Source organism: Malassezia pachydermatis (genome assembly GCF_001278385.1).
Source record: "Malassezia pachydermatis strain CBS 1879 chromosome Unknown scaffold7, whole genome shotgun sequence".
NCBI classification, from domain to species: domain Eukaryota; kingdom Fungi; phylum Basidiomycota; class Malasseziomycetes; order Malasseziales; family Malasseziaceae; genus Malassezia; species Malassezia pachydermatis.
In genome coordinates this window covers 165,974-190,955 of record NW_017253144.1, presented here as the reverse complement: position 1 = coordinate 190,955, position 24,982 = coordinate 165,974, and the positions used below count along the sequence as shown (strand labels likewise).

General features: G+C 53.2%; 14 protein-coding genes across 14 annotated transcripts; 9 read left to right on the top strand and 5 right to left on the bottom strand.

Annotated features, from left to right (window-relative positions):
• Nucleotides 1–100: 100 nt before the first annotated feature.
• On the top strand, nucleotides 101–432 carry Malapachy_1485 (hypothetical protein; the record flags this gene model as incomplete). The annotated part of the gene is made up of 4 exons (XM_018135989.1): nucleotides 101–136; nucleotides 165–222; nucleotides 266–349; nucleotides 386–432. The coding sequence occupies 4 exons, from the start codon at nucleotides 101–103 to the stop codon at nucleotides 430–432; spliced, it is 225 nt and encodes a 74-aa protein (XP_017990882.1).
• Nucleotides 433–468: 36 nt separating this feature from the next.
• Nucleotides 469–1,877, bottom strand: Malapachy_1493 (nucleoside transporter; the record flags this gene model as incomplete). The annotated part of the gene is made up of 3 exons (XM_018135997.1): nucleotides 469–1,590; nucleotides 1,619–1,769; nucleotides 1,798–1,877. The coding sequence occupies 3 exons, from the start codon at nucleotides 1,875–1,877 to the stop codon at nucleotides 469–471; spliced, it is 1,353 nt and encodes a 450-aa protein (XP_017990677.1).
• Nucleotides 1,878–2,130: 253 nt separating this feature from the next.
• Nucleotides 2,131–3,858, top strand: Malapachy_1507 (malonyl -acyl carrier protein transacylase; the record flags this gene model as incomplete). Its single annotated transcript, XM_018136011.1, has 1 exon — nucleotides 2,131–3,858. The coding sequence occupies one exon, from the start codon at nucleotides 2,131–2,133 to the stop codon at nucleotides 3,856–3,858; it is 1,728 nt and encodes a 575-aa protein (XP_017990909.1).
• A 165-nt stretch (nucleotides 3,859–4,023) lies between these two features.
• Malapachy_1487 (erp2-p24 protein involved in membrane trafficking) lies at nucleotides 4,024–4,767 on the top strand (the record flags this gene model as incomplete). Its single annotated transcript, XM_018135991.1, has 2 exons — nucleotides 4,024–4,377; nucleotides 4,411–4,767. The coding sequence occupies 2 exons, from the start codon at nucleotides 4,024–4,026 to the stop codon at nucleotides 4,765–4,767; spliced, it is 711 nt and encodes a 236-aa protein (XP_017990782.1).
• A 164-nt stretch (nucleotides 4,768–4,931) lies between these two features.
• Nucleotides 4,932–6,333, top strand: Malapachy_1482 (tyrosine trna ligase; the record flags this gene model as incomplete). Its single annotated transcript, XM_018135986.1, has 3 exons — nucleotides 4,932–5,166; nucleotides 5,201–6,127; nucleotides 6,155–6,333. 3 exons carry the CDS (start codon nucleotides 4,932–4,934, stop codon nucleotides 6,331–6,333), a joined length of 1,341 nt encoding a protein of 446 aa, XP_017990778.1.
• A 119-nt stretch (nucleotides 6,334–6,452) lies between these two features.
• Malapachy_1488 (glyoxalase i) lies at nucleotides 6,453–6,896 on the top strand (the record flags this gene model as incomplete). Its single annotated transcript, XM_018135992.1, has 1 exon — nucleotides 6,453–6,896. The coding sequence occupies one exon, from the start codon at nucleotides 6,453–6,455 to the stop codon at nucleotides 6,894–6,896; it is 444 nt and encodes a 147-aa protein (XP_017990712.1).
• A 563-nt stretch (nucleotides 6,897–7,459) lies between these two features.
• Malapachy_1495 (zinc finger protein sfp1) lies at nucleotides 7,460–8,552 on the bottom strand (the record flags this gene model as incomplete). The annotated part of the gene is made up of 2 exons (XM_018135999.1): nucleotides 7,460–7,466; nucleotides 7,507–8,552. The coding sequence occupies 2 exons, from the start codon at nucleotides 8,550–8,552 to the stop codon at nucleotides 7,460–7,462; spliced, it is 1,053 nt and encodes a 350-aa protein (XP_017990797.1).
• Nucleotides 8,553–11,016: 2,464 nt separating this feature from the next.
• On the top strand, nucleotides 11,017–12,279 carry Malapachy_1512 (alpha beta-hydrolase; the record flags this gene model as incomplete). The annotated part of the gene is made up of 1 exon (XM_018136016.1): nucleotides 11,017–12,279. One exon carries the CDS (start codon nucleotides 11,017–11,019, stop codon nucleotides 12,277–12,279), a length of 1,263 nt encoding a protein of 420 aa, XP_017990679.1.
• Nucleotides 12,280–12,480: 201 nt separating this feature from the next.
• Nucleotides 12,481–14,347, bottom strand: Malapachy_1469 (cysteine proteinase; the record flags this gene model as incomplete). Its single annotated transcript, XM_018135973.1, has 7 exons — nucleotides 12,481–12,819; nucleotides 12,846–12,902; nucleotides 12,933–13,529; nucleotides 13,556–13,764; nucleotides 13,795–13,953; nucleotides 13,983–14,190; nucleotides 14,225–14,347. The coding sequence occupies 7 exons, from the start codon at nucleotides 14,345–14,347 to the stop codon at nucleotides 12,481–12,483; spliced, it is 1,692 nt and encodes a 563-aa protein (XP_017990839.1).
• Nucleotides 14,348–14,570: 223 nt separating this feature from the next.
• Malapachy_1490 (hypothetical protein) lies at nucleotides 14,571–20,003 on the bottom strand (the record flags this gene model as incomplete). Its single annotated transcript, XM_018135994.1, has 1 exon — nucleotides 14,571–20,003. The coding sequence occupies one exon, from the start codon at nucleotides 20,001–20,003 to the stop codon at nucleotides 14,571–14,573; it is 5,433 nt and encodes a 1,810-aa protein (XP_017990699.1).
• A 161-nt stretch (nucleotides 20,004–20,164) lies between these two features.
• On the top strand, nucleotides 20,165–21,778 carry Malapachy_1472 (auxin-resistance protein; the record flags this gene model as incomplete). Its single annotated transcript, XM_018135976.1, has 1 exon — nucleotides 20,165–21,778. The coding sequence occupies one exon, from the start codon at nucleotides 20,165–20,167 to the stop codon at nucleotides 21,776–21,778; it is 1,614 nt and encodes a 537-aa protein (XP_017990920.1).
• Nucleotides 21,779–21,812: 34 nt separating this feature from the next.
• Malapachy_1464 (hypothetical protein) lies at nucleotides 21,813–23,324 on the bottom strand (the record flags this gene model as incomplete). Its single annotated transcript, XM_018135968.1, has 4 exons — nucleotides 21,813–21,999; nucleotides 22,034–22,771; nucleotides 22,802–22,981; nucleotides 23,011–23,324. The coding sequence occupies 4 exons, from the start codon at nucleotides 23,322–23,324 to the stop codon at nucleotides 21,813–21,815; spliced, it is 1,419 nt and encodes a 472-aa protein (XP_017990891.1).
• A 119-nt stretch (nucleotides 23,325–23,443) lies between these two features.
• Nucleotides 23,444–23,789, top strand: Malapachy_1516 (microsomal signal peptidase; the record flags this gene model as incomplete). Its single annotated transcript, XM_018136020.1, has 4 exons — nucleotides 23,444–23,470; nucleotides 23,502–23,561; nucleotides 23,597–23,683; nucleotides 23,712–23,789. The coding sequence occupies 4 exons, from the start codon at nucleotides 23,444–23,446 to the stop codon at nucleotides 23,787–23,789; spliced, it is 252 nt and encodes an 83-aa protein (XP_017990888.1).
• Nucleotides 23,790–24,000: 211 nt separating this feature from the next.
• Malapachy_1478 (transcription elongation factor) lies at nucleotides 24,001–24,900 on the top strand (the record flags this gene model as incomplete). Its single annotated transcript, XM_018135982.1, has 1 exon — nucleotides 24,001–24,900. The coding sequence occupies one exon, from the start codon at nucleotides 24,001–24,003 to the stop codon at nucleotides 24,898–24,900; it is 900 nt and encodes a 299-aa protein (XP_017990915.1).
• Between the last annotated feature and the right edge of the window lie 82 nt (nucleotides 24,901–24,982).

The window sequence follows — 24,982 nt, the reverse complement described above, 5'->3', positions numbered from 1 at the left end:
GGTTGTGCGGAGGAGGCACGTGGCTCCGTCTCAGCCGTCCGCGCACCTCGTCGTCGTGGCCTTTGCTAGCTCTCTGCTGCTTGCTTGCTTGCTGTCACACATGTTCGGTGCAGTGTTCAACACAATCCACTACCTGGTATGTATACCGTATGCTAATGGTGCAGCGTCGTGCTGCGCATGAGCGCCCTGTGATTTTCTTCGCGCTGATTGTTGGCGCTTTCGGTACGTCTCGTCTCGTCTTTTCAAGTCACTAACTCGTTCGCAGGCCCTGTGGCTGTCCTCACCGTCCCCGGCCTCCGTGCTCAGCAGGGATGGAAGCCTGCGGAGCGTGTTCCTATCTCGTATCCCTGTACGTTGGTCCAGCACGTGCACTAACCTATCGCAGTGCCTGACAGGCAACGATCGCCCGTGTCGGGCTACGACGACGAGTAATCGCAACGTAGTCATGAAAATATTCCGTTCTACTCACTATATGATGGCATTCATGAGAATACTAAGGAAACTACCGGCCGTCAGACCAGCCAGAATCCAGAACGACATGAGCATCGATGCCACAGCCGTATCTTGATCTGCGGCATCGGACTCGGACGAGGCCAAGAGTGTCGTCTGCTCTCTCGCATCCGGTGCGGATGCTTGGACACTCTTTGGCCCAGATATGAGGAAGGAGGTAGAGCAGCTTCCGGTCGTCACGCCCAGCACTACAGTCAGCAAAAAGAACACCGAGTCAGGCAGCGTGAGTGGCTGCGATGCCCACATATGACAGAGAAGATAGGCGGGAATAAATAGTACACGGAGGGCAGATAAGGCCAACGCAAGCGAAGGGCGCTGGATATGAAGGCGCGGCCATAGCAATGGCAGACGACGGCCGGCCAAGTCGCCCACATTCATCGCGACGATGTGCAGGGCGATAAACACACCGGGGTTTTCGAGCCACCGGTTCTCTGTCACGGTTCGGACACGCGATGTGAGGCCTGGGTATACCAACATTGTAAAAGCAAAGAGCATAAAGTTGCTCATACTCCATAGCGTGATCCGCTTTTGAACGCGCAAGATGTGGTTCCATGCCATCGCATCGCTGCCCTCCATTGTGGCATCGTGATGTGTATCTCCCATCCATGAGCGCACACAGGACTGCACCACTGGCACGCGTAGCATACGAGCGAAGAGGTCGAGTGTTATCAGCTGGAGCAGCAACGTCCAGCCAAACACACCAATCGCCGCCTGCGCGTTCTGAAAGGCATGCTTGCGGCTTGTATCCACGTCCGTGTCGGCTGTACCTGCACGCCATGCCGCCATAGACGAAACTAGGAGGTTGACTATGCTCCCCACGACGCCATTCATAGCTTGGCCCAATAACATATAGCTCATCACATGGCCATCCGTATCCAAATGTGTACACAAGACCATCGTAGCGCTCTGCAAGTAGGCTTGGACGAGCGCAAAAGCCATCGCAATAGCTAATAACACCATGTAGTACATGTATGTGTGCACAGGCGGGTCCAATCCGCGTAGAGCAATGGTCAGTAGGACCACACAGTCAATTACCATGCACGCCACGAGCGTAAATCGGATACGTGTGACAGGGGAGGCCTTCGGTCAGGGACATTGTGGTACATACTCGTTTTGTATTCCCTGTCAACGTAGCTAGCAGCGCACATACCACGGCTGTCGCATTAAATGTTGTAATGATGCCGCTGCTAAATACACGCTCGAGCGGCGTGCCACGGAACGCATCGTGGAAGTACTCAATCGACGATATGAGGGCATTGCTGTCGCGTAAGCGCCATCCCTACATACAATGGGGCCAAGACGGACATGCCTAGCAGCATGCATCCTACCAACACCACGCGGTCTCGCACTGTCCGCGGCCTAGGCATGTCGCTCATCACGGCGTTCTTCGCCGCCTCCACGCTGCCAGTGGGACGTGGGTGGCCCTGACGTACCTACCTGCCGGCCACGTGCGTCAGCGCCAAGGGAGACGCCACGTCCTCTACCCACCCCACCGTCGTTGCCAGGGTTTCAACCCCGCACCTGTGGCACGTAGGCAACCGCATGAAGCACTGGTCTTCAGCTGTTGCGCGCACACCACGCGTGCTCACACGATCTTTTCAAAGCACATCATGCCGTTGTATGGACGATGACGAATTTCCTCGACGTGCGGGGATGCCTGATATGACCAAGTCCATGGTGAGTGGGAAGGCAAACCCTGTCAAGTTTGTGCGTGCTCGCGCAGGCAAAGGAGCCGTATCCCACTACGGCGTTCGTCGTACAAGGTCTGCAGAGCAAGCCTATGATACGTCGGGGACAGAAGCTCGGCGTCAGCAGGCCTCTATGCACAAAGCCAAGTCACTCCCAGAATCGCAAATTTTTTCCCTCCCATCGTCGTCTTTCAATGCGTCGTCTTGGGTGTCCTCTGGTGTAGCGCCACCTCTTGCTGGCCGGAACGTCGCAGGTATCGGCCAAGGCTACAGCGGACGTACCATTGAGCCCAAACGGACAGCTCTGATCATGCCTGGCCAGGGATCCCAATACATTACCATGGCACAGGACCTATACCAAGCTTATCCTGCCGCCCGAGGCATCTGGGAAGAGGCAGAAGATGCAATCACCTCTTTCATTGAAGGAAAGGAGGTACGTGGCATGCCGGACAGTCCCATGCGAGCTGCCTTCGAGGATGTGCTACGCCAGGGACAGAGTCTGAATGCCGCTGTGACACCACGAGGCATCAAATATGAGCCTGGTTGGCTTCGTAAGGCTGTCTTTCAAGGATCCCAACTGGACCTCACGCGAAGTGAAATGGCCATGCCTGCGATCCTCACAGCCACACTCTCGTTTTTGTCCGTTTTACGACATGAACTGGGCATGGATGTAGTCCGTGACCACGTACAATGGGCTGCTGGGCATGGATCTGGCGTGTACGCTGCATTGGTATCTACTGGCTCCCTATCCAAATTCGATGCGTGGAGAGCTGTTCGGTACCGTGGCTTGGCTGCTATGAAATGCTTGCAAGATCATCCCGTGCTCTTCCCCTCTGGAAGTCAGCGACCTGCCAATCTCTACGAGACATGGGCTTTCGCCAACATGTCTTTCGGGAAAGGACGTGCGTTGCAGGTCGACGAAGACGGCAATCCTAAGCCTGTCCACGAAAATACATGGCGTGGGACGCAAATTAGTGCTGTGGTATTGCGGTACGGCCAGCTACAGAATGCGCTAGAAGAAGTGAAGGCTGTCCAGGCAGACATCCAACAAGGCGCTGTCCCTGGTATCTCGCCGGAGGAATTTGTGGCTACATCGAACATCAATTCCGAGGTTCAAATCGTTGTGGCTGGGACTATTGTGGGTGTGAACTATGCCTGTGATCGCTTGCGATACAAGGGCTATGGCGCCCGGGCTGTGAATGTCCCCGTATCGGGGCCATACCATACCTCCTTCGTGCACTCGGCCACAGAACAGTACAGCGATGTGATCAAATATCTTCCTATCGAGCTGCCATCCGATCATATGCGTGTGGTGTCGTCCGTGGATGGCAGCATTCTTACATCTGAAGAGGCCATCCGGCATGACCTATCGGTGGCGCTGAGCGAGCCTGTGCGCTGGCTGGATACCATCAATACCCTGGTGCAACAGGGCGTACAGCGCTTCGTCTGTCTCGGTCCGGGGCGGGCGATCGCGCAGCAACTAAGCAAGGAACTTGCCCTACGAGAACGTGCCCAGCGACGCAAGAACCCTGGCCAGCAACAAACTGCTGGCACCTTGGATGATGAGCCATCTCCGTTTGAGGTGTGGAGCGTGACAACGGCAGAGGGTGTAGCGCAGCTGGTAACAGCGCTACAGAAGGTCCCGCCTACTAGTCCCTAGCTGTTCCTGATAGGATTTGATGTACACTACCTTTCGTTGTAAGGCTACTTGCGCGGAGGCTCCTCGCGGGGGAGGCTCGTAGGTGTTGTGGTGGCGTGTCTACAGCACGTGACATGTAGATGATGGTCTCCACGTCGCTGGCTCGTACCCTCCTGCGCCTACGCGATGATGTGCCGGTCTTCGTATGGCTTGCTTGCAAGTACCTTCTTTGCCCTGGTTGCGTGTCTATTTATATATGTGCCTAAAGTAGAGGGGGCTGCACTCTCTACGGTGGTCCCTGCACGGGAAAAAGCCTGCTTTTATGCTTGGGTCGACCAGCCGTACGAGAAAGTTGGGTTTTATTTCGCTGTGCAGGAGGGAGGCAATTTCGATATTGACTATGTCGTTCACTCGCCTTCTGACAGGGTTGTTCTAGAGGGCGACAAGTCTTCGCAGGAAGACTTTGTCTTCACCGCCAATGAATTCGGGCAGTACAGCTTCTGCTTTGAAAGTCACATCAGCTCACACGATCGAAAGCTCGTATGTATAAATTGTCCCTAACTTATGTCTCAGGTCGACTTCGATATTACAGTGGAGTCAGAGCCTCGATTGGAGCTCCCGCTGACGAAAGCAGTTCTTCTACGCGAGCAGTCGACTCCCGTGGAAGACTCCATGTCGAATATTGATTCTGACTTGACAGCCATTGAACGTACTCTGCGCTACTTCCGTATGCGCGAAAACCAGGGATATGCGCTTGTTGAGACCACTCGGTACGTATACGTTGTCATGAACTTATACTTGTGTAGCAAGCGCATTCTCCGCTACAGTATTATCGGTGTCTTCGTGATGATTGCTATTTCGGCTACTCAAGTGTTCCTCGTGGAATACTTCTTTAGCAAAGGCTCCTCCTCGTCACGTTTCAGCGTCTAAGGCTAAGTGCAGATGCATACCATCCCCTTCTGTAGCAATACCCGTCATGATGTTCTTTGCTCCCCTGAGCCTTGTGTCACACTCCTAGCCCATGGTGTATTACATAATAACGCTCGCCATGCTGCCTCTTTTAGCGGTGACTCTTTTCTTTCTTGCATAGCACGATGGCGACACAGGCTGAACTGTCACCGCAGAAGCGCTACGATCTGATCACTCGTGGTATCGAGGAAGTTCTTGGTGGTGGTGAGATTTTGAAGCTGCTGGAGGAAAACGAACGCCCTGTTCGCTGCTACTGGGGTACAGCTCCAACAGGTCGTCCTCATGTCGGTTACCTTGTGCCGCTGACGAAACTCGCGGACTTTTTGCGAGCTGGTGTTCAGGTCAAGGTACTCTTTGCTGGTATGTATTATATTTCTTGTGCTTACCGTGGCAGACATCCATGCGTTCCTGGACAACATGAAGGCACCTATTGAATTGGTGAAGCTTCGCTCTGAGTACTACAAGCGTATCCTGGTTTGCGTAATGAAGTCCATTGGTGTGCCAACAGACCGCATGTCGTTTGTTCTCGGCTCGTCCTATCAACTGTCGGAAAACTACAATTTCGATGCATACCGCCTAGCCGCTATGGTGACGGAGCATGACGCCAAGAAGGCAGGTGCTGAAGTCGTCAAGCAAGTGGCTAGCCCTGTCTTGAGTGGTCTTCTGTACCCTGGCCTTCAAGCCTTGGATGAGCAATACCTCGATGTGGACTTCCAGTTTGGTGGTGTCGACCAACGCAAGATCTTCACTTATGCTGAGCACTACTTGCCCAAGCTTGGTTATGCCAAGCGCAGTCACCTGATGAACGCTATGGTGCCTGGCATGAATGGCTCCAAGATGTCTTCGTCAGATGCCGACTCAAAGATTGACTTCCTGGACACTCCGCAGGAGGTCATCAAGAAGATCAAGGCTGCTTACTGTATGGAAGGTGAAGTGGAAGGCAATGGTGTTCTGGCTTTTGTGGGCTCTGTGCTCATGCCGATTGCTCGCGTGCGTAATGAAATGCCTGAGGGTACCCTGTACGAGGGTCAATCACGTTCCTTCGTGGACCCTACGGCGCCGGAAGGCACCCTGTTCAGCATTATGCGCCCTGAAAAGTTCGGTGGTCCTCTCTTCTACAGCACCTATGAGGAGCTGGTGAACGATTTCAAGGAGAAGAAGGTGCACCCGGCGGATCTGAAACCAGCTGTGGCTGCTGCCCTGAACATTCTTTTGGAGCCTGTGCAGAAGATGCTCGCTGAGGATGAGTCCTTCAGGAAAGTTAAGGCGGATGCATACCCTGAAGATGAGCCCAAGGCGAAGAAGGTGAAGGAAAAGAAGAGTATGTATAATGATGACTGACATAAAGTGAATCCCAAGTTTGCTCCGTACTTTACAAAGGAAGAGGGCGGTTCGGCTGCCACTCCCGAAGAGGCTGCTGCGAATGCCAAGGCAGATGGCTTCGAATATAAGCAGCGTAAGGGCAAGAAGGGGTCTGCTCCTTCGGCTCCCACGGCCGAGATGGATAAGCTTTCTGTGCAGCCATAGAAGGCGTAATGAACCGTAGGCGTACGTAGGCCCACGTGGAGGTCTGATTGACATAGTCCCGGATGTGCACGGATGTCGCTCGAGTCGTTTCTCCGTTGCCACCTACTACTATTACCAACATGGCTCGCAGCGACGAAACCGCTAGCTACCGCTTCAACCACACAATGTATCGCATCAAGGACCCCAAGGCTTCCTTGGAGTTCTACCAGGATGTTCTTGGCATGGAGCTGATCGATAAGATGCAGATGGAAGAGTTCACGTTGTACTTCCTGGGCTACCAGCACCAGCATGGTGTTTCCCGTTCTAAGCGTGAAGGCTTGCTTGAGCTCACTCACAACCACGGTTCTGAGAATGATCCGAACGTGTCGTACCACACCGGCAACTCTGAACCTCGTGGCTATGGTCACATCTGTGTGTCTGTGGCGAACATTGAGGAGGCTTGCGCTCGTTTCGAGAAACTTGGTGTCAAGTTCCAGAAGCGCTTGACTGATGGTAAGATGAAAAACATTGCCTTCATCTTGGACCCTGATGGTTACTGGGTGGAGATCATCCAGCAAGAGTGAATACAAAGATGACTTGTTTGTCACACATCCAAAGAAAGTTTCTCGAGTCTCAAACAATAACTACGATTAGTCTATATGGGTGATAACGGCAACTACCCTTCCATCATCCTACTTTATACATACAGCTCGTACTAGAATTAAAATATACATACACCCAGATCATAACATCGTACATATGTCTCGTCAAAGAAAAAAAAAAATCATAAGAGTCTTGAAGCATAATGTACTCTGTATAGCAACTTACATCGGGTTGGTTGCCCCAGTCACAGAATATGAGCCATTCGACACAGATGCCAAAAATGCTGCAGCACTCAAGTTTGAATTCGTGTTTCCTTGGTTCTTCACAATATTCGCTCCATTTTGTTGTTGCTGTTGGTTCAAGAGAGCCTGTGCAGCCGCTGCAGCTTGAACAATCTGTTCGCGGGAAAGTGTATCGGTCGACACAGGAGGCCGTCCACTTACACTATCTGCCTTTGCACTTGCTCCACCACCATTGGCGTGGAGCAATTGTAGGCCCAGTAGTCCATGTGATCCTGAGTGTAGGTAGTGGTAACGAAGCCCATTCAAATTCTTATAACGTTTATCACAATTGCCAACCTGACAGACATACGTTTTTTCAGGCTGCGCATTGTTTTGTTTCGTTGGTGTTGATGGGGCTTCTTGCGTCGAGACAGGTGAATCTGCGGCAGCGATCCCAGCGAACGGCTTGAATGAACTCAAATTGTTCAGAGCCGCTGTTTCCGATATAGGCGTAGATTCCTTCTCCGACGACGCTGTCGGTATTTGTGTTGATATTTGTGGTTTCACAGGCGACTGCAGCGTCGATGATGCTTGCTGAATAGGTGTCGATGTCACATCAGCGGAAGTGGGCGTGTTTGTGTTAATATTGCGCAAGTTTTGGTTACAGTGGCCATGTAAACGGTGGTACTTAAGGCCATTCATCTGCTTGTATGCCTTATCACAACCAGGTGCAGGGCATTTGTATGGGCGATGCTCTGACGAATTAGAGTCTGAGGCAGCTGCTGAAGACACAGATACGCCGTTGCCTGCCGCTGTTGTTGTGGAAGCACCCTGATTAGCATTGAACCGTTCACGTTTAGACGGTCGTTGCGAAGAGGCCCCAGATGGGAAAAACAAATTAGGTGGAGCGCAAGATGGCTGTTGATCATCTATCGTCGAGTTTCGTAGCGATAGATTGGAGAACATGCTGGCCTGTGTAGTGGACCCAAAGAACGCCTCATTCTCCGACTCAACCGATGGCGTACCCGGACGAGAATTCCCTGGGCTTGAAAAAGGTGAAGCAAACGCATTTGACATGCCAAGAGGGTGACGCCCACCATTTTCAATCACAGCTCGGAATAACTGTGTCGAGCCATTTCCGCCCAGCGGCTGCCCTAGCGAACGCTTCGTACCACGGTTTGCCGAGGGAGATCGCATCACTGTTGTTTCAAAGGCGCTTGGATTTTCGAGATTCTCCTGCGTCGTATTCACCATAGGGGTACCCCTCGCTGTGCCTTGAAGAGTCAGTTTACGCTTCATCGCCTCATCCGGTGCGGTTTTATTGAGTGTGCTTGATACGGACGACGTACTTTGATATGACTTCTCCGTCTCCGCATCTGAGGCCAAACTGGATGTTTCCAGTTCCTCGTCCGTCATCATACTAGCGACGTCATCGCCTTCGAAGCGCACATGACATTCCTCGTAATGTTGAAGAAGGTCATGCAGGTCATCCAATTTACGACCACAACACGTAAAGTTGCGACAAAATGTGGATTCCAGGCGGACGGAGGAGGGCCCCGCCACAGTGACATCAGAGTCTGTAGATGATGAAAATCTGCCCATAGTATACTCTAGAAGGTCGGCAACATCTTTACCATAAGAAAGAGCCATGGCATCTTTGAAGCTGTTCCCACTGAAGCTGGTGCCCAGCCCAAGATAACTGCCCGAGTTGCTCCCACGCGCCAAAGGCGTGCCATCACTCATGACATTATTGGGGCTCTCACCCGACCTAACAATAGGAATTGGACCTGGCGCTGCACTTGTCATCGTATTACTAGCAGCTCAAAACCCAAGTTGTAGATTGTGGCGAGCTAGGCTCGTTGCCGAGTCGTTATGGGAGCGGTCCCGAATTGTAATGTCACAGTCGGACGCTACACGGTGATTGCGTAACCGCTCTCCCTATTTCGGGTTTCATTGAACCAATCCCAATGTCGAGTTGGGTTAGACCAATTATTGTTTTGTCTTGCTAGTGAGATAACCTGTATCGGCCGACATATAATCCAATGATTTACGAATGCGATTATTATACCCTTGCGGTGCTATTATTTTTTTATGAGGTAGGTGGAGGTCTCTATGTATATCTTGTTTCCACTGAGATTTCTACAATCGCGGAGGACATTGGCCTCTTGGTCGCTTGTCTCGGTAGGGTCGTCTGGCTTCTCGGCGGTGATGTCCCAGGCCTGGGAGAAAGTTTTGTGGAAGAAACAGACATTTCCTGATAATTATGTGGACCCTACTTTTATGAGCCAATTGCGTACGAATGCCACAGCTGATTTCCCCTCTGCCATTGCTCTTGTACTCTCTTCTTTGCCTATCGCACAACAGCTAGCCTCCGTCCTGCTATTTGTCGGCATCTTTACTCATATATACCTTGGTGGCATATCTGCAGCCACTCTGGTATGGCTAAGCATTGGCACCTCTTTCCTCATGGCCGCTCTAGGATACTCTGCTGATTATGATTCAGGGCCATTATTTTGGCAGAGTTTACCTAGTATTATTGTATTGTCATTTACTCTGCATGCCTTATCGCCTATGGTACGCACATTTAGTGAGGCTACAACGAGTGACAGTGTCTGGGCTTTTACCGCTATTTTATTTCTAGCGCACTGTGCCTTTTCTGACTACGCCATTCTTCTGCCTGTCCAAAGAAAACTTACTACCACTGTAAGCTTGAGTATGGCCATGTGTGCTAGCGTCGTTTTATCGAGTCGTTTGATGCTTGATGTTGACGTATTTGCCCTTTTACTTGTCGGATTACAACTGTTCGCTATTTTCCCGCTTCTCCGAGACCGCTTGTACAAACGATTCGGATCTACGCGTACCTCCAGTGGCCGTATCATTCCGCATGCCCTCATACCCCTGACTATGGTCCTAGTCAGCGCTAGTATTCTTACAATGGCGCCCTATAATTCTCTTGTGGCATACGGGATTGCACCTGCCTGTCTCATTTTTGTTTGTATATTATGTCCATTATGGATGCATCGAGCTCAGCAATGGAAAACAGAGCTTCGCGGGCCTTGGGATGAAGCTGTTGTAGCCCCGTATTCCCCAATTGGGTAGCTACCCCGCCTTCCTCCAGGTCATGGGTAGAATTGTAATTTTATTAAAGTAGAGTGGGGGTGAGAAAGCAAGCCGATTTGGGTGCTAGATGTGAAAAGATCTGGTTGGCGGCGGAGTTTTGTTAAAGAACGGAAGCACTGCCCTACCCAAATGGCGCCACTGCAGTTATCGGACCGAGGTATCTTCCACGCCTAACTCAACATTTTTAATCTTGCATAAAGTCTTACCGTTTCACTTTGGTTTGAGACGTGATTTGATGACTAGAGGCATTATCGAAGATACCAAGTCCGTCTTGCCTGATGGTACGTCTCAGGCGGACGATAGCGTATCTGTAAACTTGTCTTTCTCGCATATGTCTGATTCAAAAGGGACAAAGCCGGCCGACCCGGAGGCGAAAAGGCAAGATTCTTGGTTTGGGCAAATCCTATCCGAACTGCCTGACAAGGGCCTTTCACTTCGGCCCTTGGAGTCTAGAAAACTGATGAAGGGCCTGGAGCGCCACTTACGACTCCCTATCTCTCTTCCTACTGTGGACTTTCCCAACCTGGGACCAGGCTCTACGTCTGAATTTTACAACCAAGCGCCTATCTGGACCTATGAGCCATTCAGATCGGTATATACGACTATGTTTATCATGTATATGGGCACATTGTACCTCCCTTTCCGTGCCATCTCGAATCTTCCTCCTCAAAACCGTCCACGCCCTTCCTGGTCATGGAAGAAGGCCATGATGATCTCTTTGACTCGTCGTTGCACTCTCTATATGTGTAAAACACATATCATGCTAGCAGGAAAACCGGCCAAGCGCCCTCCCCCACCTGTGAATACGAGTATGTATGTGAAAGTGGACCCGGATGAAGTCCTGCAGCCTGTTAATGACAGAGAAAAGGGGGATATTCGAGGTGAGTTGGCGCGTGCTATGGAGATCCAACAAACCAAAATTGCGACCCTCTGTGGTTATTTTTACACTGCCACTGGCGCCCCACCTACCACGACCTATCGTGCCGAGCCTCATGAGCGATTGCTGCTGCACTTCCATGGAGGTGCTTATTGGATGGGCACAGCGCAAGAGTCTGGTCTGTCGGCCAAATTCTGCTCTGATCTCCTTGCCCGTATCCAGGAAAAGGATGGTTCGATTAAGCGTGCCTTCCAAATGGAATTCCGCTTGACGCGTCACGATGACCCTACCTTTGGCTACCCGGCTGCACTTTTGGATGCTCTCGTGGGATACCTATATTTGATTCGTGTATGTGGTTTTGAGCCGAAAAATATTGTCATGTCTGGCGATAGCTCCGGCGGCAATTTGGCGTTGGCGCTGTGCCGATATCTGCGTGATGAGGGCGTGGCTGATCTGCCAGTAGCCCTTCTCCTCTTGTCTCCGTGGTGTGATATTTCGCGCTCGCACAGTGGACCGGTGCTATCGCCCAATGCCTTTTCCACGACGGTGTTGAACTGCAAGAGTGATGTCATTGATGCATCGCTGCTATACCGGAACACATCCGTGAATCCACTTCTTGGTCGTCTACCAGCGGAAGAGACTTATATCAATCCATACATCTCACCCGTTTCGCTTCAGCTGGATCCTTCGTATGGCTCCAACCCGCCTCATTGGGGCTTTGCAGGGTTCCCAAAGCATGTCTATATCTCCACTGGCAGTGCAGAGCTGAACTACGAGCAGCACTTGACACTGGCATACCGTATGGCTGAAGGATCTGTGCGTGGCGTGCCATTATTCGCAGGCAACAACCTAGAGCGCCATGAAGACGAGCCACATCAATGTGTTTGGCGTTCTGATTACCCCCGTGCGCCTGCGTGGGTCGCTCGCCATGACACAGCTGTGAAAGAGGGTACATCTGTATCCTCACCGTTAGATCAACGTGATGTGGTGTTGGACGACACCAAGGATGGCGTGCATATTTTGCCTCTGTTCAAGTGGTTTGAGCCTGAGCGAAGCCAGGTCCTAGATCGCATTACGTCTTGGATCTGTGATATCTCAAAATCTTCCTTGCCTAATGCCCCTGTGATCTCCGCGACCAATGTGTAAGAATAAAAGCAGCCATTTGGCATGTTTATGACCTTTTCTCCCTTTATCTGCTATTCCCACCTAGCCAAGCTCTTTTCCTGCTCATGTTTAGTTTGTTTATCATGCGACACTTCCATTTTCTCCACCTCCCATGTCCCAATCTATGGTTTGATATGCTGCTTATGTCTGCTGTAAAGCTTTTTGCTTCATTTTCTCTATGCCTCATATATCAATGCCATGACTGGGATTATTCCGCAGACGTTTCCGTAGATAAAACAACTGATATGCCCTAGCTTCCAGCACTTGTTGTAACGACACACGTGTGACTTTATCGTCGTCAAAGCGGTACCATTGTCCGCGCCATTTTGAATAGTTGGTATAGTGCCCGGACGTGAGTGAGCCTTCATGCACAACGACGGTGAGCAGATCGTACGCATATGCCAACGGATCCATCGATTCATTCTCATCATGGGAGGCAACGCAACACTCACGCACGTCTAGCATATGTGGGAAGCGAATGCGTGTGTCGACCTTGACGGCACCTGCTCCATGTTCATAGCGCTTTGGGTAAGTATCTCTATACGTACTTTCAGCTGAATGCACAACACAGGTGGTAGCTGCAAAAGACTTAGCTGTTTGATCGCCTGTGGAACGTGAGTCAGGCATGGACGTACCTTGGCACTTTGCTGGCAATGACTGCAGCGATACGACGACTCCGCGAGATGCTCTGGGGAGCAGTAGCGTGCGAGGCATGCATGGAGCGTATGAGACAGCGTGTCAGGCACAGGTGTATTTTTCTTCTTCGTATCCTTTTTCTTCTTCGTATCTTCCATCTCGCGCAGACTTGATGCGCCGACTTCCAAGCTCAAATCGAAGAAAGGTTCACGTGTATACGTCACCTTTTTGCACGAGAGACACGTTATACTGCTCTGCAGACGGCCTCCAAATGTGCGGTGGACGACACAGGGACACATGGCACTGTGGTCCATAGCTCGTCGCGGGGCGTCTGGGCCCTGCAACGGCAGGTGCTCAGCATGCTCATAGAGATGCTCCAATGTATGCTCGTCATCCCATGGCGCTACAGGGAGCTTAGCCCGTTCTAATGCATGGGATGTGAGGGCACTGTGGATGCCGTTTAGGGCACTGATAAACATCTCGTGTGCATCATGCTGGCCGGACTGTGACAGTTCTGCCGAAGACGAATCGACCCAGATGGCGTACAAAAATGATGTGGGCCCATACGGTCCTTGCGTGGAAGGTTTGGTGAAAAACTGGGTGTCAGTATCAAGCGACATACCTCTGCATAGAGCTTGTCCATCTCGCACGCAAGGCAGTCGCGGCCAATCGCACACAGTGAGGCATTGTGCCGATCACTTAGGAAGAAATTACGTAGCAGTGGGTTGTGCAAAAACGCCTGAAGAATCACATTCAGAAAACATGTGGCACCCATATTGCGCAAGCCTCGAGGTACACGACAAATGCCAGGCAACGTAACGCCCTGCGTTGCTGCGCCAGTCAGTTGGCTAGCGTACATACATGTTGCATCGAGTGCTTGGACGGCATCCAGAGTTGCTTCGTTGGGACGAGCGACATGCGATCGATGCTGTTCTTCCGCTAAAACGTACTCGAGGCGTGGATCATATACGACGTCATCGCATGCTGAGCAGAACACGGTCCCATTCACAATGTCACACGCTGGTGTTAAGGCTGGCGCCCATACATACCGTACGAATGGGCCTCCTCGGCCAAATGCAAGCCCATATGTGACGTTCCCACCTCATCACCGTCTGCTTTACTTTGGACACCCATGGAAATAGGGAGCATGGCTTCGCGGACAGGGTCATGGAAGAGGCAGGCCGTGTACGCACACGTCAAGCACACAAACGGACGACGAAGATCCATTTGGCACACTGCACAAGTCGGGTATTCAAGCTTTGGTGGTTAGATACAGCATACACCCGCATACCTTTTGGCGCTTCTTGTCACGCTCTTCCTCCTCCTCGGCACCATCTTGTGGCCGAATCTTCCCACTCAGTAGGCGTTGACCCCAGCGCAGACCCGCCGCATACCGACGCAGCAACTGCTCCATAGAAGCATCATTTTCTGCGTGTAGGTGTTCACACCCAGCATACTTTCTGCCTCGTACTAGGATATGTGCAGGAACGAGTGATCGTGTCCCTGCCGGCATTCTCGACTCCTTTCTGTGCCAAGGAAGGTCGATGTGGCTGTTGCACGCGTCGGAGGCGAATGGCCTTCTCCACTCAGCCCCCTCGTCTCTGTACGTAGAAATGTGGAGGTGTCTATACCCTCTATCAAACGTTTGCCGCTACGGGCGCCTTCCAAGCCCAAAGACGAGGTGCATAGGCCATGGGTTGGCCTTCAAAAAGAGGCATACGCAGAAATAGCCTCCGCACAGCCGCCTCAGCCCCGCCCAGCGCATGCAGCAATAGAAGCACACGCAGCATCTGCGCTATGCCCACAGGTCGTGAGAACGGTGTGCTCCCATCCCTGCTATTCAGCGTGAGAGCCGTGGCGATAGGGTCCAGCAGAGTCATGCACATACGAGCTTCCATGGTCGTCCAGACATCATGACCGCATAAACTTGCATACGACAGCCACGTCTCGAGCATAGCCAAGGCGGGCTCTACCCATTCCGTCGAGGTGTCTCGTTGATCTTTACGCTGCACCAAGCACGAAAGGATGCCCAGCACTGTGGTCACAAGGCCGTATTCCGCCTGACGGTCCATATCTGCCAGGCGTGAAAGGACAGCAGAGCGAGACCAGGTCACAGGGACACATATACGATGAAGAAGCGTGAGCCAATAGGCCACGCGCGTGCTCGAGAGGGTGGCTGTCTCGTTCTGCACCCGCATCGATATCCACGAGAGCCAACCACGCTTGGAGACCAGCTCCTGGGACACGTATGGTAGACCTGCTGTTGTCATCCAAATATCATCGATTATGTCTTGTGCACGCTGATCAGCAACGCGATCCGCATGAGCTCCTCGCGTGTCGGATGTGGCCAACGACAAGCTGAGCAGCAAATCCCATACATGCCGCCGCTTGAACACTTTCCATTCCGTCTTGGCCCGTGGAATTGCCTCGGCATGCGTTTGTCCTGCTACGGTGGTATGCATCTCCAATGCATCCCGCAAGAACCGCAAGAGCCATAGACGATCCGCCTGCCACGTATCCGACGTAGAATGCAAGAGATTGTAGAGAAGCGGTACGTCGGTGGTATCTAGCACAGGCCGCTGAAGCAAGAATCGGCACAGCGCTGGAAATAGCGGGGTATATGGTGCCGCAATGGCCCGTAGACAGTGTGCGGCAAAGAGACACGTCATCGACGGAAGCCATGGAATATGCGTATACGTGCCTGTAATCGAGGTGGGAGGCGGCGGGGGAATTAGATCACGCGTACGCTCGAGAACCAGGCATACCAATTCCTTTTCACGGAACTCGGTGGGCTGTAGAGATGCATAAATTTTACCCAGCAGCTGCAATGCGAATTTTCGTAGCGGTGCTCGGTGTGACGACAAAGTGCCCAACACCATACTGATGGCACCAGTGCGTACAATTGCCAACCACTCCAACCCTGTAACATGCATATTCTCGCCCTGTTGCTCCCTCTCTAGCATGGTAGCGGCGAGCAGATTGAGCACAAACCAGGGATCATAGGCCTGCATTGCCTTGTCCTCAAGGACGAGGCCGTCTTTACTTGAGATACGTGGCATATGAATACAGCTCGCCCAAGCACGAGCAGGGTCAAGAGTAAGCAGAGCGCCCAGCGCAGAAGTGCTGGCTAGTGTCGTGGGCACCAGCACCGGCTGCGCTTGCCAAGCACGCAAAATCTCGCCGCCTCCATACTTCCACAACAAGGAGGCCAATGCGCGGTCTGCGTTGTCCATGGTCCCCATGTAGAGGTAGACCCATCGTGCAAGGACGGTGGATGTCGCCTGCACTACACTGGGGCTATCGCGCGCCCAGTGGACCAACGTGGCCACAAAGGGAAGACGCAACGGCGCTTGCCGGGCTTGTTCTACAGCCTCGGTACGTGCCAGCAATGTGCTTACCAGCTTTGCACGACTCGTTTCTTTAAGCATGCAGGCACGTGAAAGGACTTCCGCCAGTTGCATAGCGTAGACCTGTGTCGCACGCGTCTGTACAATGGCCAATAGCAATGGCTCGATGACTGAGGCTGGCAAGCCTACCGAGGTCGTCGCAGCGAGGGCACGCGCTGCACGCGCTAAGCTCTGTACTGCGCCATGATCGTTCGGTTCTTCGACCATTTTTCGTGTCAAATGCCGAACGCTGACATCCAGCCAGGCCTTCTGCACACTAGGAGCGCAGACCGTGCACAGCCATGCACCCAGGGCATGCAACGGCATAGCGGGCGTGATCGAGGTGATGAGAGATTGATCGATCTCCGCTGCCATGGCCTTGTCGGCACGTGCCCGCATCGTATGCAAGGCGCGGCAAGCCCAGGCCTCGCTCCAGCACGATGGGATCCACGTAGTCCACGGGGCCCTTGTCACTGTGGGCTGCTGCTGAAGGGCAACACACAGCGCCAGGGGTCCCACCTTGGCCAGCGGTGTATCCGACGTCTTCAACGTAGGCCATACTAGCGCAGCTCGTGCCCATGTTGCATCGTGAGTAAGTAATGGATCCAGCGAGGCAGGTACATAGGCCTGTGCATGGCGCATAGCAATGAGATTCCCTCGCGCTGGCGGCTCGTACGGATCGAGTCCGGCTGGGAGGGTCGCTGCAAGCACGGCATCCAACAGCGCACATGCCGCCTCCGAATGGGCTGCCCGCTCGACCAGAGCAGGCAGCGCGGAATGAAACGGTTTCCAAGCCTCTTGGGCCATGGCTATACATGGCACAATATGAGCCAAGGCCGTCAGTTGGGCCTCATCAATGCTCGTCCACGGCATCGCACGTACGATTTGCACCAGCTGCGGCGCTTGCGTATAAGGTGCACAGATCTCCGCACAAGAGCGCCATGCAGCACTTGTAGGCTGCGCTGCCCAATGCGTGTAAACAGCTTCCATCAAGGGCGCGATGCAGGCCTGGTACGCGGGTGTCGGCATAGCCACTTGGCGTACCCATGACAGGAGGTGCGTTATGTATGCTGTCGCACCCTCATCGCTGTACGATGCATGGAGCCATGCTTGCGTGGTAGGATGCGTCACCACGTAGCGATGCAATGTGTCTACATCCAATTGACGCGTGGCAGACCAGCGTTGCAACGCTTGGAACGTTGTACGCACATCCTCTGGCGTCCCACGCAAGGGGTGTAAACGAAGGAGCCAGACGTACAAGGCCAAAGGCCATGCCGTATCCATACGAGCGAAGCACGACTCGTACGTCGTGGGCGTGCTCGTCCATAGCCATGTATACGCATCAGACGCGGTCGCCAACGACGCCGACGTGGTCTTGCTTGACGGCACGTGCATCGCTGCGTGCATGCAGGCACGACATGCCGCGAGCACAGCCTCCGAGGCGGGGGTACGCGCGTCCCAGAGTTTCTTCATCATCGTAGCGAACGGCTCGATAGGTTTGGCCATGGCCACCAGCTGCACACACACACGGTGCACGTACGTAAGAAGGGCCTGCGTCGTACGCGCATCCCAGAGTCCTTTGCTCAGCCGGATATGAGCTTGCTCCATCACTGTTGCCACGAGAGGACTCACTACCCCATCTTGCCCTGTCACGGCACGCATACGTTCTGCATACCGATAGGATGTCTTCATGCAGCGTAACAAGCAGTCGTCCCAGAACGCAGCAATATCAATCTTATCAGCTTCGTTGTCTCGGGTAGGCAGAGCTTCTAGCCACGCATCCACTTCATACACATCATGTGCAAACAGTGTCGTCGTGCCGAGCATGGCCCGGAGCCAAGTACGGCATGCCTCGCGCAGCGTAGGCGGCATGTGCATGTACGCAACCATCACAAAGTGCCAGTACGAGCGCTTTTCATGGCCGGGCCATGGTGTAGGGACTTTGGCGCTTAGATCCATGGCCGCGGATGCGTGCGAGAGAATGCGTAGAGCATGCGCCTGCGTAACATACTCGAGCGATAGAGGGGCCGGTTTGCATTCCAAAAATGCCGACGTGAGCAGTTGGCCACCGTCCCAATGCGTATCGTAGGCCATGCTAGGCAAGGCTTCTAGGTACAGGGCCAAAACACGCATCGATGCTTCGCGACGCATGGGCTGCGAGCTCTGCAGCAAGGGGTATACAACGTCAATGGGTGGCATACGTGTACGCCACGCCAATTCCCATGCTTTCAGCGCATGCGTGAACGCGCCCTGCTCATCCTCTCCGGCCTCGTCTGCTTCATGTCGAGCCAGGGACTGCAGCGCACATATACGCTGGAGGGCACACGCAGCGACGATACAGGCATAGTACTGTACAAGGGCGCTAGCATGCTTCAGTGCTTTGTGGAGCACACGGGCCAAGGGCTCCGCCAGCGTACTGGCTAGCACCGTAGCTGTTGGTGGAGGCACAGTGTGAACGTTCGGCACAGGCAACGCCAAAACGCGGCCTACATAGGCCATCTGCATGAAAAACGTCCAGTCGTTTTTTACGTCGATGCTCACCTTGGCGAGCACAGGTGCGACCAGCTCGGGGCATGCACGTAGGATACGCAAAGCAAGTTCTTGCTGTCGCAAATCCTGGACGACGTGCAGCTGACGTACTATACTGAGGAGCACCTTGTTGAACAACGAAGGCCCATCACCCTCCCGACCGTACCATCCGCGGTCCGCGTAGCAGACGCCAAAGCCGGGGTGTGTGCAAACGCTCAAAAGGAAGTGGTGCACAAGATCCGCCACGCTCGTATGCGCTACAAAATCGTTTTCGCGCCTGTACAATTGCAAGAGAGAAGTGATAGCAGTCTCCGTCATCACCTTGGCTTTGATGCCGCGCGGTACGTGGGTATCTTTGAACAGATCTTCATGCAGGACCAGGAGTACATAGCGTACCAAGGCAGGTGGATCATGTGCCAGATCACTGACCATGCGTGGTAGGCCTTCCGGTCCCAGTTCCAGCAGGGCGATTTTGAGAGACGAGTGGTACGTCTGTGTGAGCATAGAACCCAGGAACAACAAGTACTGGGTGCGAACATCCGGCTCGAGCATCGTGACAGGCTTTATATCGCCACGATGCGCCCGTCGTCGCATACTCAGAAGTTTTGCATGGATGTCGCTCGTCCAGTGGAAGCGTTCCCAGACTTGGTGGGCCGATCGTCCACGTGCAAACGATGCCATGGCTGTAAGCAGCTTCAGTGCTACCAAGACCGATACGGCGTCTTGGGAGGCCGTTTCTTTCCTTGCGCGTGTACAAAGTTCCACCATAGCTTGCAGACGCGGCATATATTGGGCATGTGTGCCGACAAGGGCTTCAAGCATCGCTTCGCCATAGCTATGGTTCGGCTGGTGGGCAGAGAGGAGGTGAAGTATCTGCGCAAGTGCTTGACATACAAGCACACGCAATGTGGATACATCTCGCTGCTCGGCCACGTCCCACGCTTCGAGAATGCGCGGTATGGCCTTCTCGGTGCATAGCTCACAAGCCAGCGTGAGGCGTGCGTCGGTCGGCGATACAATGGTTTCACCATACTCACCGATCTCGTCAGCCCGCAAACGCGTACTGGCACGAATACTGCTAAGAGCCCCTGCTATCACATCAGCACTACTGCTCGTAAGCTGCGCACACAGCTCGCTCGCCGACGGACGTGCCATCCTCTCGCCGACGACGACCAGCTCGCAGGCAGTGGAGGTTGGCAATAGGCAGCCAAGCAGGAAGAGACAGACTTTTTTTGTGCCCACCCTGGCTGCATTGCAATCGCTGACTAACAACGTGCGGCCGCGCACGACCGCTGCTGCTCTTCCTCCACCCTTCCATGGCGTCCCAGCCAGACCGACATACGCAGCGGTACGATCGCCAGCTTCGTGTGTGGAACAAGGCCGGTCAGGAGGCACTGGAACATGCGCATGTGCTTGTTGTAGGTGCATCAGCCCTTACAAGTCACATCCTGAAAAACTTGGTCCTGCCTGGCCTTGGCACTTGCACGATCTGGGATGATGCCGTTGTGACGCCTGACGACGCTCACTCAAATTTCTTTTTAGAGCCATCGAGTATTGGAAAACCATATGCCAGCGAGCTTGCACGGCTACTAGGTGAGCTTAACCCTGCCACACGAATGTTATCGTGCATCGAGGCCCCGACCTCGCTTCTTTCGCGCGACAAATCGTTCCTAGCCTCGCTCTCATTGCTCGTGTGCGTCCGCCAGCCACGCGCTATGGCCGAAAATCTGGCAGATATCGCATGGAATGTATCACCCTCGATCCCTGTACTCGCTACATGGACCTCAGGGTTTCAGGGTTTAGTCTGTGTGTCTCTCGGCGAGCTGGGCATTGTGGAAACGCACCCTGAATCGCTCATGGACTTGCGCCTTACACGTCCATTTCCTGCGCTGGAAGCCTACGCAAGCGACTATACGGCCGATACACACGATACCCTGGCGCAGAGTCATATTCCCTATGTGGTTCTGCTCCTGCAAGCGCTGGCGGCGTGGAAAAAGGACCATGCCGGCGCGTATCCTACTAGTTCGGAACGCCGTGCATTCATCTCGCACGTGGAGGCCTTCCGTACGCCTGGCGCAGATACAGAAAATGTCGACGAAGCGTTGGCGGCGTTGGCTCAGCATGTCTGGCGCCCTATCCAGTCGTCCGCGGTCCCGGCCGATGTCACAGCATTGATGGACGATTGGCGCTGTCGTCAGCTATCGCCTACCACGTCGCCTTTTTGGCTCCTGGTGGCGGCGTTGCAGGCCTTTGTGGCACAGGAAGGGGTGCTGCCATTGCCAGGTACACTTCCAGATATGAAGGCCACATCGTCAGACTATGTATCCCTGCAAGCTGTGTATGCGACCAAGGCGCGTGAAGATGTCGCCCTCTTTGAGTCACTGCTGGACCATGTGCTCACACGTGCTCAGACCACAAGAGAGGAGGCTGGCCTAGATGCACACACTGTCAAGACATTTGTGAAGCATGCTGCTGTACTGCAGCTCATTCGTGGACGTCGACTGCGTCTTCAACGGACGGAGCCGAACATTGGCGCCTTAACAGCGGCGTTTGCCGATCCCGTGAACCCTGTTACAGCACAATACTACGTAGCCTTCCTGGCTGCCGACGACTTTTATATGGCCATGCAACGGTACCCGGGCCAAGCGCCCGGTACGGTCGAGACGGACGCAGCTACCTTGCTGTCGTACGCCAAAACGTACGCGTCTCGCCTTGATCTCGCCTTGTCTGACGCAGATTGGGATCGTGTGCAAGTGGCGACGCAGGAAATCGCACGTGGCGCATGGTCCGATACGCCGTCCACTGCCGCCTTGGTGGGCGGCTTGGTGGCGCAAGAGGTAATCAAAATCCTCACTGTACAATATCTCCCCCTGGACAATACATGTGTGTACGATGGCGTGTCGGCAGCGCTAGGCTCGTTCCGCCTATAGTGATTTAGTTCTGTTTGTCTACAAATGCATCTATTTACGTCTGGGTAGTTTCCCCTTCGTTCGGTTTCACTTGCATATACACATCGCCAATGATGCCCAGCGCTTCCGCGCGCCATCGTTGCGTCTGTTTCGAGGCACTCGTATCGTACAGCACACGATCGCTTACTTCACGAATCACACCCTCAATCTCGAGCTTGGCGCCCTTAAAAAGAGCCCGCATACTGTCGTTGTCAGTATCGATATGGGCGTACATACCCCTTTTCTGCCGCTTGGTCTTCCAGCTGCTTTTTCCTCTCCTCAGTGATGCCATCCTCTTCTGCCTTGGCAAGTTCTTCAAATACACTCTTGAGCTCCATAGCAGCCCGAAGTGTAGACACTGTCTCCCGCACAGTATGAATGGAGCTTGAGGCGGCATGGTAGAATCCAGTAATGGTACCGAACATACCTGTCGACGAGAGGTACGAGCGTGACTTGGCTGCATATACAAAGCCCACGGCATGCAGGATCTCTACTCCAAAGCTTGTGTCAGATAAACCACTCACGTACTTTTCCTGCTTGAGCTCCTCGGTCTCCAGACGGATCATTTCACGGTAGCCCTGCCGAACTTCGTTGGAGAGCGATTCATCGTCGGCCGACTTGATGCTTTCCGCATAAATGCTCAGCTTGCGCTCCAGCTTCTCTGCGAGCATCGTGACGCGCTTCTCACGCTCTTCTTCTTTTTCTTTCTCCTTCTCAGCCTCCTCCTTTTCCTTCTTCGCTTTTTGTTCCGGTGTCATACTCTCATCGTCTTTCTTGGAAGGCGCTTGTCCATCTGCCTCGGCAGCAAGCTCGTCAGAATCTTTCTGAAGCGCTTCTTTCATTTCGCGGCCGATACTAATCGTACCGATAATATCCTGGAAACGTTCGCCACCAAAGAGGCCGCCAAACACTTCTTCTGGATCCATAATCCCATCTTCGTTAATGAGGCCGGGCGTCGATGGGCCAAATTCGTTGCTGAAGGTTAATATTGTCATGCCCACATACTATTTGTGTCGCAATTCAGGGTCCGAAAGGACTTGGTAGGCAGCCGCTAAAGTCTTGAATTTCTCTTCTCCCTCTGGGTCATCTGGGTTCTTATCTGGGTGCAGTTTAATGGCCAGCTTCCTGTACGCCTTTTTAATTTCTTCCGTCGAGGCATTCGCTGGCACACCCAGTGTATCATAGCTGTGGTGTCAGTAGCCCAAAGTACCTACAATGTCATATCCAATGGCTTCTCATCTGTACCGATACGACGGCGAGAATGATTTTCTTTCTTCCCGTCTCCTCCATTTATTTGCGCACGCACTTCACGTAGCGTCTTCGAGGCGCCTGGTGGGTCAAAGTTGCGTTGGCACGCGATACAGGTGACGGAAAAAGTCGTGACATTGGAAGGCACAGCTTGCACTTGTTCCACTGTTGGCGGCTTGTACTCTACAGATGCTTTGCAGTCTGTGTAGGGGCAAGTGGCCGATAAATAGCGCTCTTTGCGACGCGACGGCACAATGAGCCTGGCGGCGTCGTTCGACATAATGGGCAAGAACACGTCGTCGCGTGGAGGCAGCCAAGTCAACCTGTTTACTTCCCCACACGCACGTCGCTCGCTGTCTTGCACTCCTTGCCGCTGGACTGTTTGCGTGTGTGAGCACGATGTGGGCTGCCCTGGAAGGAAAGATTGTATGTCGATGATGACGGACTTACCTCAAAGGACTACCGAGGCCAAGCCCTCGCGGAGCGTCTACTCCATCGGATTTTGATTGTTACAGGCGTATGTGGTTTGGTGCTTTTCATGCTGACCCATAGATCCTTGCCTTTCTGGTGGGCTATTTCATGCAAGATGTGTCTATGACGATGTATATATATGGTGCAGGTGTCCTTCTATGCTTGTTGGTATGTACAATGCTCCGCTAATGACTAGGTTTGCTTGCCGCCCTGGCCCATGTACAATGCCCACCACACCATCTGGCTTCCTACCACGCCTTCCTCGCCCCAATAGGATCTGTTCTATTTAGCTTTTCCCGTCATCATGTTGCCCTGGGCCGGCTGTCGGTCCATAGCCTCCCAACTTACCTGTCTGCGTGCCCTGAGCCCAGGCATTGCGCTGCAGAGGAGGCCCACGGTCCTCATTCACACACCCTTCCCAGCATAAATCCCCAACGCATTTAATCGCGTCGCACACGATCTGCGTTCTTTGTCGTTGTTTCGCCATGGCTACGGCAATTGAAAAGACAAAGGAGCTAAATAAGCAGCTGGCGAAGGCGTCTACTGATGCGCGAACCGACGATGTTCTCTCCCTGTTGAAGCAGTTAAAGGAAGTAGTAGAGCCCACAGAGGATCTGATTCGCGTAGGTATTCCCTGTCTTCCATGGTATGCTAACACCTTCCAGGCGACTAAAATCGGTGTGGCTGTAGGTAAGCTGCGTACGTACTCCGATGCTCGTGTCTCGGAGATGGCCAAGGATATGGTCAAGTCATGGAAGGCGCATGTGGAAAAGCAACGACGTGAGTCGGCGACCAAAGAGAAGGCGAAGAAGGAAGCATCTGCCCCGTCTGATACCGCCAATGCGCCGTCCAACGCCACCAATGTGGATATTAACTTTGAAGTGCTGAATGATAAAGTACGAAACGCATGCTTGAAGCTGCTCTACAACAGTTTTGAGCTTCATCCTGACGCTGATGCACAGAAAGTGTATGCGTCGGCTATGGACATTGAAAAAGCAGCCTACCTGAAAATCGGTGCGAGCACGGTGAATGCCGACTACAAAGCGAAGATCCGTAGCTTGAGCCTGAATCTCAAGGACAAGAACAATCCTGAGCTCCGCGACAAGGTGCTCAACGGCGACATTGATGGTGAGAAGCTTGTTACAATGCGCTCGGAGGAACTTGCCTCCAGTGCCCTGAAGGCGCACCATGAATCGATTCGCCTGCAAAACTTGCACAATGCCAAGGGTGCTGAGGCGCAAGAAGCTGAAACAGATGCATTCCAGTGCGGCAAGTGCAAGAAGCGCAAGACGCGCTACTACCAAATGCAGACGCGTAGTGCCGACGAACCGATGACGACGTTTGTCACTTGTGTCAACTGTAACAACAAGTGGAAGTTCTGTTAGTCATGTATTAGTAGCTAGGTGAAGGACAAAAAAGTCTATATTGCTAAAGGGAGCGAGACAGGCGGTGGCAGAAAGTAGGTGG